Source organism: Muscardinus avellanarius (assembly GCF_963383645.1).
Source record: "Muscardinus avellanarius genome assembly, chromosome: 10".
NCBI lineage: Eukaryota > Metazoa > Chordata > Mammalia > Rodentia > Gliridae > Muscardinus > Muscardinus avellanarius.
The window spans coordinates 97,076,078-97,094,483 of record NC_137796.1 but is presented as its reverse complement, the minus strand read 5'-3'; the positions used below and the strand labels follow the sequence as shown (position 1 = coordinate 97,094,483).

General features: G+C 48.0%; 1 protein-coding gene across 1 annotated transcript in view; it reads right to left on the bottom strand.

Annotated features, from left to right (window-relative positions):
- Positions 1 to 18,165, bottom strand: part of PDILT (protein disulfide isomerase like, testis expressed) — a gene marked incomplete at its 3' end in the record, with an annotated part of 33,458 nt that extends 15,293 nt beyond the window's left edge. The window contains exons 1-4 of the mRNA XM_080703359.1: positions 17,964 to 18,165; positions 8,709 to 8,915; positions 1,796 to 1,929; positions 173 to 310 (exon numbers count right to left, since the gene is read on the bottom strand). Coding sequence (XP_080559485.1) covers positions 173 to 310; positions 1,796 to 1,929; positions 8,709 to 8,915; positions 17,964 to 18,162 — 678 coding nt within the window. The 5' untranslated portion in view covers positions 18,163 to 18,165. The remainder of the gene's footprint in view (positions 1 to 172; positions 311 to 1,795; positions 1,930 to 8,708; positions 8,916 to 17,963) is intronic.
- Positions 18,166 to 18,406: the final 241 nt, after the last annotated feature.

The window sequence follows — 18,406 nt, the reverse complement described above, 5'->3', positions numbered from 1 at the left end:
GGCAGAGAGGCCAGAGAAACACCAGGAAACCTGAGATTTTGCAGAAATCACTAGTCCGAGAATGCACAGCCCACGGTGGCTAAGCCCACACTCTGCAGGGGTGGGAGGTGCATCGACTCTCCGTTGCTTTAAACTAGAGGGCCCTCCACCAACACCAGGATTCGTGCTCTACCTTTTTGAACACCAGGACGCTGTCGAGGATGACGTGGAAACGGCCAAAGGTGTTTTTGATCTCTATCGCCGCAAATGTTAGCTCTGGGAAGTCCTTGATCACATCGTAGAACAATTCTGCTACTTCTTCCTCTACGTCCTATTTGGGAAAGCATATTTTGTAAAGGTTTGGTAGAAAGTCGAAATGTCTGGCTCATCTAAGGGGAAGGCCAGCACGGTGGCTGATCTGTCGCTTCACTTTGCTAAGTGCCGGGGTTTTCCTGGGTCATGAATGTTTCAGACCTGGAATATTCCTCTGGCTAGGACTACAGCCCTAATTGGAAGATCCTCAAAGGTCAGTGGAGAGAATTGATCATCTTCATCTTTTTCCAATTATTAAAATTAAGGCAGTTCCAACACAGGGGTTGAGAAGCTATAACATTTCACTACTAAAGTGCTCTGAGAAGTGACAATTGATTTTTTTTTTGGGGGGGTCCTGAGGATGGAACCCTTCTACCTCCAGGCTATACTCCCAGAATTATTTTATATTTTATTTGGAAACAGGGTCTCTTAAGTCAACGAGGCTGGCTTCGAACCTGCGCGATCCTCCTGTCTCCGCCTCCCAAGTGCGGGGATTACAAGCGTGCGCCACCACGCCCGGCAAGAAGTGACAATTGATTTGACCACGTGTAATATCACATGTGAAACAGTTTTCAAAACACGGCTGGAAGCGGGCCTGTTGGCGCACGCTCGTAATCCCAGCATTTGGGAGGCTGAGACCGGAGGGTTGAGGTCCTCGAACTTCCTCAGCTACTGAGTGAGGCCCTCTGCAACTCAGTGAGACCCTGTTTCAAAATAAAGAATAAAAAATAGAGCTGGGGGTACAGCTTGGAGGTAGAATGCCCCTGGGTTCCATCTCCAGTACCGCATAAATAATAAATAAATAAATAAATAAATAAATAAATAAATAAAATAAACATGGCTGGCACTTCAGCCTTTTGAGTATTTTTTTTCTTTTTTCTTTCTCCAACATCACCTCTGCAGTGACATCTTTCCTGACTACATCCTCCTCCTTTTCTTTCTCTTGTGGTACTGGGGATTGTACCCAGGGGGATTCTCCCTCTGAGCTACACTCTCAGCCCTTTATATTTTTTATTTTAAGACAGGGTCACCAGGCGTGGTGGCGTATGCTTGTGATTCCCGTGCTTGGGAGGCAGAGACAGGAGGATTGTACAGGTTCGAAGCCAGCCTCACTGGCTTAAGAGACCCTGTTTCAAAAAAAAAAAAAAAAAACCTGGGTCTCACTAGGTTATGGGGAGTCTATGTTGCTGAGTGTGTCTTAGAATCAGCCATCATCCCATCTCAGCCTCCCAACTAGTAGAATCACAGGCGTGCATCACTGCAGCGGACTCTGTCCATCTTTCTACCAGTTCATCTTTTTTAAACTAACTTCTAATAACACTTTGGTTTCCTCTTTTTTCTTCATTTGAACCCTAGACCTGCCCCAGAAAACCAGCCCCTTGGCTGGGAAAACTTGGGCATGAGACAACCCAAGAAGTATCTCCTCAACCTCGCCCTCCCCCAGAAACAGTGCTCCTCACCAGTTGAAAGGCCACCTCCCTCTCTCCCCTTCTGACCCCAGTACCTGGAAAAAGCCAACGATGACCAAAGGCCTGGACATCACAAAATCCACCAAGTCACTGCTGTGGTTGAACAAAAACGCCTTCTGGCTAATTTGTCTTCGCAACCAAACCACCAAGGCTGTGGATTCCACCACTCCTGGAAGAGATACAGTCATAAGTAGAATGCAGAAATACCCTCTGCAACTGAAGCAAGGCCTGTTCTCTCCACACTTAATGAGTGGAAGCAACTTGTCTGGAGTTCCCGCGCCTTGAGAGGCTGTCATCACTTTCTTCGTCTCCTTTCTGCCTCAGCTCCAAGTATGAACACTAACAACCGCAGGTGAAGGCTACTGAGCTCTTGCCAAGGGCAAGGTACTGTGCTGAGTGTTTTGTGTGTATTAAATCACCACGACAATCCTATGGGATAAATGCTCTCACACTCTCCTCCTTTTGCAGATGAGGAAACCAAAGTTCAATCTGCTAGTAGTCAACTGACTAATCAACCTGGGTAGCAAACCTAAGAGGATGCGTTCCAAATCTTTCCTTGTGCACTCTCTAAGGTGACAGGAAAGTGAGTTGATTTTCTAACATAATTTATTTTATTTATTTATTTATTTATTTATTATTTTTGGTGGTACTGGGGGTAGAACCCAGAGGCTTTCTACTTCCAGGCTATACTCCCAGACCCATTTTATATTTTATTTGGAAACAGGGTCTCACTAAGTTGCTGAGAGCCTCACTAAGTAGCTGAGGCTGGCTTTGAACCTGTGCGATCCTCCTGTCTCAGCCTCCCAAGCGCGGGGATTACAAGTGTGCGCCACCACGCCCAGCTTAGCATAATTTTTTTAAAAAAAAAATCAGATAACTCTGTAATCTTGGATAAACCTGTCATCTTTCTGTGACTCTACTTCCCTAGCTGAGACCTAAATACCCCACGATAGAGAATCCTGATTTCCATTTCTCAGGATCATATCATATAGATGATGTCAGGCACCCAAAAGTCATTGTTTCTGAAAATAGGGCACAGATTCCACATCCAGGAAGGCAGAATGGCGCGCCATATTGTACACAAGGCTAAAGATACACGAACGTGTGTTTCTTAGGAACATCAGCTTCACAAGATAGCAAGGAAATCCGGCTTACTATTTTATATCAACGTCTGCTGTGGAGTAGAATGGAACGCTGTGAACAAGGTCATGAGACAGAAAGGCTGCATGTTGGGTAGCTTTGAAATAGATACACAGACCTTTAGTCCCTCGCTCACTCCTTCCTTCCTGCCTGCCTCTTTCACTATTCGTCCATCTGACGAAGGTGTACTGAGTGGCAATACACCATCAGGTGCCATAGCTAAGCCAGGGCTATGATGGGGAGAGAAACAAGAGCCCCAGTGTTTTGCAGCTCTTTGTTCTGCTGAGTAAGATAGTCACCAAATGATTCCCCGAACAAATGTGCACCCGAAGGAAGTGTTTGGAAGCAAAGGTCTATGAGGCTGTAAGAAATCCCTGAGCCAGACAGTAAGGTCAAGTCAAGGCAGGCTGCCTGGAGGAAATCACTGGAAACTGACAGTGCTGCATAGGAGTTAACCAGGGGGCAGGTAGGAGAGGGGAAGCCTCCCGGGGGAGCAAACAGCCCGGGCAAAGGCCCCGCAGCAGGACAAATGACTTCGGGGGCTTGAGGAAGGCACCTGGAGTTGTTAAAGTCAACTACCAAGGGCTCCACATTCAGCACCTTTTCTTACATTCCCTAAGAGTATTAGGTCTTTAAGAAAATGCTAGAATGTAAGTATATGTATATGCAGAAAGGCACACCAATCATAATGTATAATTTGATGGATTTTCATAAAATGGACACACCCATGTAATCGCCACTCACGTCGAGGACTAGAGCGTTGCCAGCCCCTCAGAGGCACCTGTCGTGCCCTCCGCCACCACCACTCGGGGGTGGCCACTAGCCTAACGAGTAACAGGCGGCCTCTGTCTGCTTCTGAACTTGGAGTAATTGGAAGCACATGGCTATGCGTTTGGGTCTAGCTATGTTAAGCTTCTGAGAATCATCCACACAGTTCACATACTTGAAAAAGTATCCCCACAGCCACATGGAATCCCACAGCATATTCCATGGTTTGTCTTTTCTCTGTCAATGGGCATTGAGATGTTTCCAGTTTGGGGACATCTTGAATTAGTTCTCAACCATGTCTCTGGGGGCACACTGAATGGACTTCTCTTGATTACATGGACCAGCAGTAGAATTTCCAGGCAGAGCAGCTGCCCATGTGTGGATTTAGTAGATATAAATAAGGCTATTCGTTTCCTTCCTTATTTACTTTACGGTACTGGGAATTGAACCCAGGGATGTTCTACCTCTGAGCTATATGCCCAGCTCTTTTCATTTTTTTACTCTGAGATAAGGTCTCACTAAGTTGCTGAGGGCCTAAGTTGCTGAAGGGGGTCTTGAACCTATGATCCTCCAATCTCAGGCTCCCAAGTACTAGGAATTACAAGCATGTGCCACCACACCTGGTTAAATGAAACCATTTAGAAGCTCCTGTGAGGATCACGTGGTGCCTTCAGGAGTCAGAGAGGACCAAGGAAGCTTCTTGCAAGAGCCCCAGGCCGTGGTACCCCACCCCATGGCTGACACTCCCTCCTCTGAGAATCCGGCCAAGCTCCACTTTGGTTGATTTTCCATGCCCGCTGTTCCTGGGCACCTTTCAGGAGACACTCAGAGAAGTAACCTGCTTCCTTAGAAGGACTTGTCTAGCTAAACCATGTTGTCAGCACCGTGAAGGGAACTCATCTAAAAATTCCAAAAGTGCCAAAAAGGTGAACCAAAACCCTCCACGTGAGCTGAAATCCTGGGCCATCAGAACCATTGCCCTGGTTTCTCTTTGGGCCACCCTTTGCCTGTTCGCACTCCCGAGTCTCCCAGCACACTGGCTGGGGCCCGCCAGTCCCTCCGCCTGGGGGAGGCTCTCTGGGGGAGGCACCGCCGCCCACTCAGGTCTCAGCGCACCCTCTCCCTCTCGCCCCTCACCGCCCTCATCCTCTAGCTCATGATCTGTTCTGTTTTCTTCATCTGGTCTATCGCTTTCAAAAACTACAACTGTGATCTTTTTCTGTTAACCTGTCCAGTGTGAGCTAGAATGCCTGGCACACACTCGGTGCTCAGGAAACCATTCTAGCATGAAGAAACGAAGGGAGCAATCTTTAAGAAAACTGGCCTGAGAGAACTCAATTTAAAAAAAAAACATTTTGCAATGTAAATATACTTTATTTCTTCATAATTTATTGGGGCATTGCAATCATATACCTTAGTGGGGTCTCCTGTGTTTAAAGCATGTATGCACACATCTCTTGTGTATTCCTCCCTCCCCATACGAGTTAGTGAAATTGATAATAAGAGATTCACATGGGAACTCCATCATGAGCCGTTCTCTCTAGGATGCCAGGCTCCGTCTGCCCCTGCAGACCCTGAGGGACTGGGGTAGCTTATTCCTGAGCCTGTGGTTCGAGCACTGCCCTTGGAGGGTACTGGTCCTCCCCTGGTGCTTGGCTCTGAGCCAGAGGACACGGTGACAACTGAGGTGTGAACGCTGTGTCAATGATTGACTGGGGCGGTGCTGGGCTGCATATTTCCAGGTGCGAATGCATCATTACAGAGGCCCTAGAGGCAACGTGAGTCTCCCCTCTCCAGGGAGGTGGACCAGGCCGCTTACCACCATCCATCTCTGGACATTAGAGGAGATCCGGTCTGGGGCTTTGACCCAGCAAGGACTAACTCCTGCTTGCCTCCCAAGAAAGGTTTTCCTAAAAGTCACATTGCAGGAGGTGTGCCAAGCACTGTCCCCCTCCTAGCTCTGAGGAGCCCTGTCAAATTGGCAGAACGGGAACTATTCATTCTGTCTAGAAAATAAGACACCGGCAACTCAGGTCTGCAAGGTCAGCGCAAGGGCTCACAGCCAGTGCTTGCCCCGAGGTGTCCTGAGTCCCACCCTGTCCCCATCCTGCAATCTCAGTGCCTCTTTCCCTGGGTAGAAGTGATACCGACAAAAGAGGGGAGACAACCCAGTCCAGTTTGGAAATGTGGGTTGTCCTCTGACCCCATTCTACCTGCGCTGGGGCTTGCCATTTCCATCCTGTTCAAACTCAGAATCTATTAAGAAGATAATTGTTCCAAGCCTTGTACTGTATCCAGGAAACTCTTATAATAATAATAATAATAATAATAATAATAATAATAATAATAAATGTAATAGTAATAATAAAAAACACCTACCATTTGTTTAGAGTTTAGCATAATGTAGAGCGGGGCCCAACAAACTACAGCCAGTGGGCCAAATCTGGCCTGCTGTTTGCTTTTATAAATAAATTGGAACACAGTCAGGCTTGATCATTGGCACAGATCTGCTTTTGTCCTACATCAGCAGAATGGGCGGTTGTGACAGAGATTTGTGTGGCCTTTTTTCTTGGGGGGAGTACTGGGGATTGAACTCAGGGGTGTTCTACCTCTGAGCTACATTCTCAGCATTTCTTATCCTTCCTTCCTTCCTTCCTTCCTTCCTTCCTTCCTTCCTTCCTTCCTTCCTTCCTTTAATTTGCAGTACTGGGAATAGAATCCAGGGGCATTCTATCTTCGAGCTACACCCCCAGCCCTATTTTTTCCTTTATTTTAAAACAGGGTCTCACTGAGTTGCAAAGGGCCTCACTAAGTGGTTGAGGCTGTCTGCAAATCATGATCCTCCTGTCTCAGCCTCCCAAATACTGGGATTACAAGTGTGTGTCACTACGCCTGGCTTCTTATGTTTTATTTTGAAACAGGGTCTCACTAAACTGCTGAGGCTGACCGCAAACCCACAATTCTGCTGAATCTACCTCCCAAGTATTGGGATACCAGGAGTGTACCACTTTGCCTGGCTCTTAAGGCTCTTAAGGCTGAAAATAAGGATTTTGCAGAAAAATGTTGACTCTAGTGCTCAGTGGCTTGTGTGCTTTGGGGAAGTTACTCCACCTTTCTGTGCCTTCATTTCTCCACCTCTAAAGCACCTCCTAGGCTGGGCTGTTGTGGCATGGGGGGCCTGGACAGCGCCTGGAGCACAGAAGCTGCGCAGGCACATGTTGGGCCCTGCGCCTACAAGCTTGTGCCATCTTCCCAGCCACCCCTGGAGGCAGAGGTTTCCAGCAGCTCTGCTTTACAGAGGATGTCCTAGGACACTGAGGCTCTGCACCAGGAAGCTCTTACCAGTAATGAGGATTTGGGTCTGACCTAGAGGGCTGTGCTGCCAATCCTAGGAGGTGCATCAGAGGACCCAGGAAGGGGAGTCAGCTTGGCCCCCAACCTGGCTCTTAGAGACAGCGAGTGACAGACAGTCCTGGGAGGCGGGGGCCTCGGTGGGAGAAACACAGGAGGCAGGGGACCAGAGAGGAGCAGGCTTCCTCGCCAGGCAGTCAGGGTGGGCTTCCTGGGGGAGGAGACCATGCCACCTCTTGCACAGCAGAGGAGGTCAGCCAGCACTGGCTCCCACCATGAAGGAGGATCAGAAGGCCTTGGGGACCTCTGGCAACCTCACACTCAGCCTGGAAGTTGACACACGCTCACCTCATTACCTCTCAAGGAAGTCAGGTCTCACCTGTCCAGGAGAGAACACACCAGTTCCTGAGCCACTCCGAGCAGCTATGGACTTGGTCACAAAGTGACCCCCGGCTTCTGGTTTCTCCCCACCAACACATCACTAAGGGCTACTTGGGACCAGTGGGTCCCCAGTGTTGAGGATCATTATTCGTGTCCTAGGAGAAGCAAGAGACTCCCCATCTCTCCCTCTCCCCATCTCTCCTCAACCCCTGCAGGCACCACCCTCCCACCCACCCGTGGCCACAGCCCCGCGGGGTCTGTCGTGTAACTGCCCCAGGTTCTCCCCGGCCTGGGCCAGTCACCTGTGTTGCTCATGCCCCCGGTGTTCATTCTGAGACTGCAAGGCATCCTCAGAGTCAAACCTTTCTGTCCGTGTAATAAATAGAGCACGCTCTCAGCCGGGCTTAGAGGAAGACACACACACACGCGTGCACACGCACACACACACACGCGCGCGGCGCACACACACACACACACACACACACCCCATGGGAACATTCTAGTAGCACAGTAGAGACTGTGCAGAACTCTTCTATGTTCAGTGGTTTTATTATATCCATCCATCTGTTCATCTACCCCTCCCTTCTACATTCATACATGTGATAATTATGAGATAATTAGGACCCAGCACATTTCATACAAAAGCACAGAGTTGTCCAAACATCCTCATCATCAAGATGGGGTGTGATGCAGAGTAGGTCATCAGTACATGAACGTTGAATACGTTACTGCACGAGTCAATAAATAAACAAGCCAGGCGTGGTGGTGCATGCTTGTAATCACAGCACTTGGGAGGCTAAGAGAGGAGGATCGCAGTTTTTAGACAACCTCAGCTACTTAGTGAGACCCTCTGCAGCTCAATGAGATCCTATTTCAAAATAAAGAATAAAAAATAGGGCTGGGGGTGTAGCTCAGAGGTGAAATGCCCCTGGATTCCAACCCCAGTACCACAATAAATACATGAATGAATGAATGAATGAATGAATGAATGAATACATGATGGTGTAGGTTTACGCATTTGGGAGGTACCTGTCTTGTTTTACCGTCCCTCTGTCTCCCTTTTGGCTGACTCGTGCTTCTCTGGCTTGTCAAAAGTAGAAGACCAGGGGCAGAGATGGATCAGGAGCTCAGCCTCTGCCTGGTGGTTGTAAGCCCTGTGTCCCACTCTGGGTGCCTCTGGGGCCTCTCAGCCATATGCGGGAGGGAGCCTGGGTCCCAGCGAGGCTGAGCACCGCCCATCTCCAGCCTCCGGCTGCCACCTGGGCGTTAGGCTGGCATCAAGTCAACCCGACACCTGAGCACTGTTACCTTTGCAGCTGATGGGTTCTGACCTGTTGCCCTCAAAAAACAGCTTCAACTCTGGGGCCTTCTTGACGTCAAACTCCTGCTGAAGCTCTTTCTCCACGGTGATGTCCACCTTGCCAAAGCCGACCCCGTTCTTGCCCTTGCCCAGGATCTCCACAGCTTTTCCCAGCTCCGAAGCCAGGCTCCTGGATTGCTTTGAGGACGGGTTATCTGAAAGGGCAATATGAGGATAGAACTAGCTGGAGGCTCCCCCCACCCCATCCCACCTCCCAAGGCAGAGTCCCGGGTAGGCCTGCTTAGCGCCTGGCCTTTCAAGTGTCCAACTGCCAAGGAGTAAGTTTTAAAAATGTGATAGGATGTGAGACAGGATGGGGCATGGAATGGGATGATTTGGGAGAAGTCCATGAGGATCCTTAGGGTTCATGAACGCTGGAAACGACACAACTGTGGGCACCTTAACCCCTCTGTCCTCTGCCATCCACTGGGCATGTAAAGCCTGTGAATAATAATGCTTGGCACTTGGTAAGCACACACACATAATGACTATTAAATTACTACTTTTATTATCATTGTACAATTTCTGTGGTCAGAAATTAGAAGTGAAACTATCTCATGAGCGCCACCTGGTGGGATGTTCTGGTGCTGACAGGTTGCCCCAATGCCTCTAGTACTCTTGTAGCTGAGTAGGACCCAGCAAGGAGCACCGGCAGGCCAGGTGTGGGGAGGGTGCCTGTGGGGCATATTACGATGCTCCCGACTCCATCTGCGCCTCCCCTCGAGGAGAATCAGTGATGAGTACGCTGCTGTCAATCAAAAGGTCTGATGCTTTGGAATTTGGGCTGTTCAGTTCCTGGGCAGTGAGGTAGAGAGGGAAGAAATCTCTTCTGAAGACAGCTCAAGGTGCTAGCATGTGACGCTGGCCATAGAAGAGGCCTTTCTGGCCTGCCTGGGAGGGGATGCAAAGGCGCTTCTGGTAGCTTTTCTTCCTCCAGATAGCAAGGTGAGACTGCAGGTCCCTCGCTGCCCTGAGTCTGAGCAGTGAGTGAGCCAGGGCAGGGGGCCACTGATTCCCTTTCATGCCAGAACAGAGCCCCCTGAGCCCTTGGAGAAGGTGCAGATCACCTCCCCGTGGGATGCAAGTCCAGGTGGAATGGAGAGGTCTGTTGTAAACACACCCTGCCAGTCAGCCTGTCTGCTCTAACAATGGAGCCCCAAAGTGAAAGATTGTTTTCATTAAACTCCCCATCAAAGGCCAGAAGCAGAGACCTCTGCATCCCTCCTGGATTGATGCCCGCTCCCCTGTGCCTGCTTCATCTCTCTTGTTGCCTTTGATGCCCCCCTTCCATCTATCACCACCAGCTGGCGCCGGCCTCTTGCGAACTGCTCTGGACAATGGCCTCCCAGTTTCCTTGTAGATTTGGCCGCACTTGATCTTAGCCAGAAAGCTACACACTGACGATTTGGCCATGCCGGCCTCAGGCTTGCTGCTCAACGTCACATTCAAATCTAAGCTTCTAAAGGCAGAAACTCAGGGTGAGAGAAACACTTGGCATGACGGTCCAGGTAGTGGGGTGCTTGGAGATGCTACTCACAGACCAGTGCCCCTGGGTGTCTGAAATGGAGGCAAGGGAGACTGTGACAGCTGGGATACTATCATCTAAGAGCCAACAGGATGGGATCTAATTGTAATTGTCATGGGCTTCATTCATTCACTCATTCATTCAACAAATCTTTTTTTAGGATGTGCCACCTGCCAGGCACCATTCTAAGAGCAACCAGATACAAATCCTTGAGGTCACTGGAGAAGGCAGAAAATAAAAGCATATGACACGTGCTGTGCAAGATGATAAATACTATAGAGAGCCGGGCGTGGTGGCGCATGCTTCCCAGCATTCAGGAGGCTAAGACCGGAAGATTACAGTTCCTGTGACGGGTCCAGCCCGTCAGCGGTGGGGCTGAGAAAGAAGGTGGGTGCCAATGGCCCGAACAGAACCACAGGAGCCGGGAGATGTGTCAAGCAGGAGCTTGTTTATTCTTCTTCAAGCAACATATATATAGCATAGAACCACAAGGGGGATTTCCATTGAGGAAAGAGCCTAGCCTATTGGGATAAAGGTCACCTCTTCAGGACCCAGCATGTAGCTCGCATCCAATCCCAGGCCAGTACACGAGCCATTCATGTGTGCGGAAGCTCCTTTAAAGGGAAAAAGGGAAAAACTACTCAGTCTCCCCACCCAGAACGAATGGGGAAACCACGCCTTCGTAACTTCCTCCAGGCGCTGTCTTAGCCCCTTTTCTGCAGAAGTTCTTAAACTTTAACTAAAGCTTAGCCTGCGGGCCACTCAGGCCGAGGGAGGCTGCATCTCTTTAGGTGCTGTGTGCACACACCCCAACATTCCTGGACAGCCTCGGCTCCTTAGCAAGGCCCTTCGCAACTCAGTGAAACCCTGTTTCAAAAAATAAAAAGTCTAGAAAATAGGGGTGGGTGTAGCTCAGAGGTACAATGGTCCTGGGTTCAACCCCCAGTACTGAAAAAAAAAAAGCAACATGGAGAAAGAAGAAGCAGAGTTGGAGGTGAATTGTGAATTTAGGAAGACTGAAGAAGGCCTCACCCAGAAGCAGCATTTCAAGAAAAAGTGAGGATCAGATAGGGAGCAAGCCATGTGGCTATGGAGGTAGAGAGGTCTAGGAAGAGGAAAAATAGTGTAAAGTCCTTGGCATGTGGTATGTGAGATGCCTGAGGAACTCCAAGAAATCCTTTGGATCTGGATCAGCGAGAGCCAGGGAATTGGGGCAGAAATGATTGAGAATCTTATAAGCTGGCTGGGCATAGTGGCCCATTCTTGTATCCCAGCACCTGGGAGGCTGAGACAGAAGGACCACAGGTTCATGGCCAGCCTCAGCTACATAGTGAGGCCTTCCACAACTTAATGAGACCCTGTTTCAAAAAATATTGTAGGCTATTGAATACATTAACCTTTATTTTTCAGAAAAGTGTAATATTATTAGGTTTAGAGCAGAGTTAGATGTCATCTGATTTACCTTTTAACTGGACTTCTCTCAAGTTATAGAAAGATTAGAACAAAGGGGAAAAAGAGTAGATTCAGAGAGACCAGATGGATGCTACATAATAATCTAGGAAAGAGATAGTGATAGCTTAGGTCAGTGTGGTGGCGCGGGAGGAGGTGAGAAGTGGTCTTAAGTTGAGAGAGATTTTGGAGGAGTTGATCAATTGTATGTGTGTGTAAGTGCAAGAGAAGAATCAAGATGATTTTCAAGTTTTAACCTGAACAACTAGATAGATGATCATGATGATAATGCTGGTGGTGATGATGGTGGGGATGATGGTGGTGATGGTGATGATGGTGATGGTGATGGTAATGGTGGTGATGGTGGTGGTGATGTTAATGATAATGGTAATGGTGATAATTATAATGATGGTAGTGGTGATAATGATGGTATAATGGTGATGATAGTAGTTATGGTGATTCTAGTGATGATGGTGGTGATGGTAATGGTGATGATGATGGTAGTGATGGTAATGGTGGTGATGATGGTGGTGGTGATGGTGATGATAATTGTGATGATGGTGGTGGTGATAATGATGGTATAATGGTGATCATAGTGATGATAGCAATGATGATGATGATCCTAGTGATGATGGTGGTGATGATGATGGTGATGGTGGTGCTGATGGTGATGGTGATGGTGGTGATGATGATGATGGTGAAGGTAATGGTGGTGATGGTGGTGGTGATGGTGATGATGATGATAATGGTGATAATTATGATGATAGTAGTGGTGATAATGATGGTATAATGGTGATGATAGTAGTTATGGTGATTCTAGTGATGATGATGGTGATGATAATGGTGGTGATGATGGTGGTGGTGATGGTGATGATGATGATGACAATTGTGATGATGATGGTGGTGGTGATAATGATGGTATAATGGTGATCATAGTGATGATAGTAATGATGATGGTGATCCTAGTGATGACGGTGGTGATGATGATGGTGATGGTCGTGATGGCAGTGATGATAATGATGGTGATAATTGTGATGATGATGGTGGTGGTGGTGATGATGATGACGGGAATGTATAGAACTGGAGAACATTATGCTAAGTGAGATTAGTCAGTCACAAAAAGTAAAAAAAATAGGATGCTCTCCCTAATATTCAGAAGCTAGGGAGAAAAAGTGTCATAGGAAGAACTCTTGACAAAGAAGGATAAACCATAGATGAGCAAATAAGGGAGAAGAGGGTGATTCCCTAATGTACATGATGTACATTCACAAACATATCACAGTCAATCACTAAACCAAACATAAGGAGGGAGGGGGGAGGGCTTGGGGTGAGAACTGGACAAAGTCTAAATAAGTGATGTGTGCAGGTATGCCTCCACCATCTTGTACCCCCTTACGATGTATGACTACAGTGCACCAATAAAAAACATTAAGAATGATGGTAGTGTTGGTCTTGACAGTGATGGTAATGACGATAGCAATTAAAACAAAATAACATGTATCACGTACTATGCCAAGCACTGTGCTGCCACGGCCCCTCCCCTCGGCATATACGAGCATGAAAATGCCATATTAATCGGCACGGTCCAAGGAGGCCAGGCCCCGAGGAAGGAGGCGTCATCTCTGGCAGAAATATTCCCTGCTCTTAGATTTCTACACTAAAAAGCTCCGATGATGTAAAACAGGATTCCAAGAATCAGGAATGTGAGAGAAACTGAGTCCATGGAATATAAATTTTCTAATAATTTGTCTAAGCCTCTAAACGTCCTCGGCTTTGTTCAAATGGTAATAAAATCTAGTTAGAATTCAGATGCAGTGGCAGCATTCCAGTCACAGTAATTACAAACGCAGATTTCCCCTCTATCTCTGACCTTCATCCTAATCATTAACTTACAACAAAAGCTCTAAAGGGGAGGCAACCTGGTGCCTCTGTTTACCCCTCTCTTTGTGATCCTGCCTAGATACATAGAAGACAAATGTTGGGTGTAACATCAAAGCAACCTAGTTTATGAGCAGCTAATACTGTCCAATACAATAGAGCTGAAGGTTAGGAAGGTTCTTGACCTTTACACCCAGTATGAGCGCTGCCCAAGACAGGGAGGCGCCACGTGGCTAGGAAAAGAATATTGCAAAGGGTCTGTGATAGGAATATGGATTATTTATAAGATGAATAGGCTTCTAATAAGCCTATCGTTTGAGGAAAAGTGTTCAGCAGCTAGAGAAGTACATCTGACAACTAAATCTAAAAACTTCATGTTAACTTTTGGTGTTTACTTGCCAAACTGTGTTGTGAGTTTGCTTAAGCTTTCAGACTCTAGAAGGTAATGCAGATGAAACCTGGGAGAATTCCATCACATCCACCTGGATCGCCACATCTCCCCATGCCTGCCATATGAACTAAGCCCTAAAGATGGTAAGTTCTAAAAAAGTTAAAGAAAATTCCATGAGAGGCCTCCAAGCCCTGGGCGTGCCCATGTCTTCTGGAATTTGCCCTTTGGAACTGCCTGTCTGCAAGATCTGGAGCTAATCTCTTGAATGTCGGACTAGTTTTTTTTTTTTTTTTTTACTTTGTTTACATGTCATTCACTATTGTTTTGCAGTGATTGCACTCCCCTCTTTTTTCTTACTATTAATCTCACTGGTGAAGGGTATAAATTTTCTGGGTTCTTGTAATAAAGTGTCAATTGCTCAAGAAGCTTTTGTCCATGTCAGATTCTTTCCCGAAGCGCCATGAATAGGAGCTTAAAGAAATTTATTTCATAGAGGGGAAAGAATCACTGCAGATAAGTGACTGCAGAACGGCACCCATATCCTTGCCCATCTTTTCTGAGATAAATCGATCTCAAGTGGACTCACGGCCATTCTGATTGAGCCAGTCCTCCGCACTGTGCTAAGTGTTCCATGCATGTTATCTCGAGTCATCTTCAGAACAATTCTATGAGTGATCTGTTATCTCAGGCAAGGAGTATTACAAGGACATGGAAGGGCAGAGTGGTTAGGCTGAGATTCAACTCTGACTTCTAGGTTTGTGCTCCAACTGTTCCGATTGGTTTGCTGGCTTGAAAAATGTTCCATTTCCTTGGGACAGAGTGAATGGGGTGCATTTCCCATCCCCCCTGCTCTGAGTGGTTGCCAGTAGAGCTGCCACAAGCCCACTCTGTGATTCATAGCCCTATTCTGTCTTCTGTCTTCTTAAAATTTGCAAACTGGGTTTACCTCTGGGGCGCTGGAATCTTGAATTCCAAATTCTTGACAAGGAGCTGACATCCCAGGGCCTGGGTACAGAAATGCCAGGAGGATACTAGGGACAGAGGGAAACTCAAGTGCAGAGGTCCTGAGCCAGGATGACCTGCTGTGGCCACCACGGCGGCTGAGGGTTGAGCACTGTGGTGTTCCAGTGGAATGAGAAGCAGGCCACTCTGAAAAAAGAAGACTTTGCAGCCATGTGCAAGAGTTTGGGGTTCGAGAGGACATTGAGGGTTTTAATCAGTGAGAGACACAATCTGATTTGCGTTGGGCATTTTTCTTCTGGGTGCATTGTAGAGAGCCGGGGAAGAGGCAGGAGGACCACACAAGAGGACGAGGGCGGAGCTGAGGCAGCTGTAGAGGGCTTGGGGCTGTGTAGGCGGTGGCATCCACAGGGCATCAGATATAAGAGTAGAGAAGGAGGGAGAATGATCTTGAGGTTTCTGGCTTTGACACTGGCTGTGTGGCAATGCTCTTGGTGAAGGCAGACTGCGAGGAGTGGTGGTTGGGATCAAACCCAAGATGCTGAGGTCTGTTTTGGACACTGGTGGCATTTAAGACATGCAAAGTATACATGAGAGAAAAGGTTCTTCCCGGCCTCCATGCACTGGATTTGGGACCTGAAGTTTTTAGAGAGATGCAGCCAGAGCAGGAGTCAAGGATTTGTGAGATGACCTCAGAAAGAAGCTTTCATAATGTCTTCCCACAAGTGACTAATTTTTTTCAAAGCTCACTTTAGAAGGCCTGCCAGTTTTTGAAGACTCATTTGGAATTAAATTGCATATTGGCAGAGCCAATGATTCAGATGTAATGAGTTTGAGTGTTTCTTTTAGATAACAAAACTTCTGTTGGTGTGGAGTTGCTTCTTTGAAATATCCACTGATGGGAATTATTAAAACACTTTTAGGTATTCAAATTGGTTGTGAGCCAGTGCAGTTAAAGACTGTGAAACTGATGGGCTTCCTCCTGTGGCCCAAGTTGTGTTGAGCCCTAAGTGGTAAGACCTGAAGCGCCAGGAGCTTCCTGGCACTGGGCAGAGCCTTGCGTTCTCATGGGGACAGGACGTGCTCCCCAGCCACCTTTGGCACTGTTTCTGGAAGGATAAATACCAGTGGAGGTGTGTGCTGTGTTGTGAAAAGTGTGTGTCTCCCATTCTTCAACACTTCCATTAAGAATCCAGGATTCAGAGATCAGAACACAGGATAGAGAGAGAGAGAGAGAGAGAGAGAGAGAGAGAGAGAGAGAGAGAGAGAGAAGAGGGTTTGAATACTTCTGCAAACCATTAACCTACAACCCCACAGCAGGCAGGAGCAGGGCTGCAGAGTTCTGGGCTCTTCCCAGTGAAAGGAACCATGAAACAGACTCACGAGTCATGGTGCAGTGGGAAATGCAGCACTGGACAGAGGAGTCATGTAGCACAGTGGCCTCCCCTTTCAGGGACCTATCTGAAGGAGACTGCCAAGGCTTGGGTCAAGGGGTTTTGTTCAGTGAAGTAAAGCAGGCCCATCTCTAGGACTTCTGTGGAAGACAGTCATTACCAGCCTGAGGTGGAGGGAAGTCTGGAGATGGGAACTTTGTTGACAGGATTTATGCAAGGTGCATGCTCTGAACCGCATGGGGGCAAGCATCAGCCAATTACATACTTCTTTTGAAAACTGTCAGTATTAAGGGCACAAAGGGAAGATAACTCATGTCACCCTGAAGTGGTTGCACAACCCAGAAGGGGCAACCCTGGGATGCAGGAGGACTGAGTTGGATGGATTCATGTGACATTTCTCAGAGAGATTGTATCAAATGAGAAGTAAGGCTTGAGAAAAGGGCTTTAGAAGACTGGAATTTCCAGCAGGGAACATAAACTCCATTGCTCTGGGTGAGGCTGAGGGTGTGACTTTGGGTTGGCCGAATAAGACTATGAGGCACTGGGGCACTAACAAGCATGTTCTCTGACCCAAGGAAAAACCCAACTCAGTTCTAATTATCGCCTTGCAGGAAGACGGGCCCGTGTTTCCAGATCTTTTGATATTTCAAGAGCGGATACAGCTTCCATTTTAATCGTGACAAGTTCCGGTTTTTAACATACCAGGTTGGCTACACATAAGCCACCTTTGGTCCATGGTTTCCTGCTACATTCTTGATTTTAGGGTTAAAGGAAAAAGGGGGAGCCACCAAGAAAAACTGGGAAATGGCAGCCAGAGAAATCAGAGGGGACCAGAAGAGAATGAGCTCAGACCCACGGTGGCCAAGAGTCTCAGGACAGGATGCCAAGAAGGGGAGGCAAGGCGAGTACCAGTGGGGTTGGGAACTAGCCATCCTTCGAGAGTTGGCCTGAGCCAAAACACTCAGGGAAGTTGAGCTCCTGGAGAAAACAGTACTTGATGTTTCTGTCCAGAAGAGAATGTTTTTCCCAGGTGGTTCATTGTGCTAACGAGCTTACACCAGGCTGACTCAGCCGGGCCCTTGTCTTAACTGAAGGCCATTTTCAGGCTTCTAAGGCAAAAACAGGTTCAGTATGACTCGGGCAGATAGTGGTGGGGTCCCTCAGGCCCTGTTTATTTTCTCTCTATGCACACAGTCAGACTTCAGTTCCCAGCTTCCCTTGCAGATGAGTATGGCCATGAAACAGAAGAATGTGGGGAGAAATGGTCCACCTCAGAGTTGACACACTGATAATGACCATCAGTTCAAGAGAGTATATTTGAAATATTTGAAGCTTGTTACAATGAAGACTGATTCATTACCTCTCTTACTATTTATTTATTTAATGATTTCATGGTACTGGAGATTGAACCCAGGGAAGTTCTACCTCTCAGCCACACACCCCCAGCCCTATTTTATTTTATATTTTGAAAAAAAGTCTTGCTAATTTGCTGAGAGGCTTGCCAAGTTTCTGAGGCCGGTCTCTAACCTGTGATCCTCCTGTCTCAGCCTCCCAAGTACCATACCGCGCAGGTTGCCCACCGCTCAGGCGTGGGCAGGACACTCACGGAACAGCACCATGAGGAAGCGCGTCTGGTTCAGCATGTAGTCCAGGCCGGCCGGCGTCAGCACCAGCAGGTTCTTCTCCACCCGCATGTGCACAGGCTGGATGATTTTCATGGGAAGATTATCATCGTCCTTAAAGAAGCAGTGGACAGTGGAGACACAGGAGGCCACCAGCAGCAGGGGTGTCCAGAGCAGCCCCATGGCTGTCCTACAGGGGCAGGAGAGGGGACAGAGAGCCTTTATTGCCCCAGGTGGTGAGCACTCCCCTCCTTCTCCGGTGGGGAAAGTGACCCGAGCACCGGGCACTGCCTCCCAGCCACGCCGCAGCTTGGCTGCAGCCCGGGCAGTGGGCACGATGCAGGATGGCCCTGGGCTCAGGGTGACTATGTGGGTAAACACAGAGCAGCCAGGCTCCACTCAGAGCCCGGGAGCTTCCCAGCCAGCT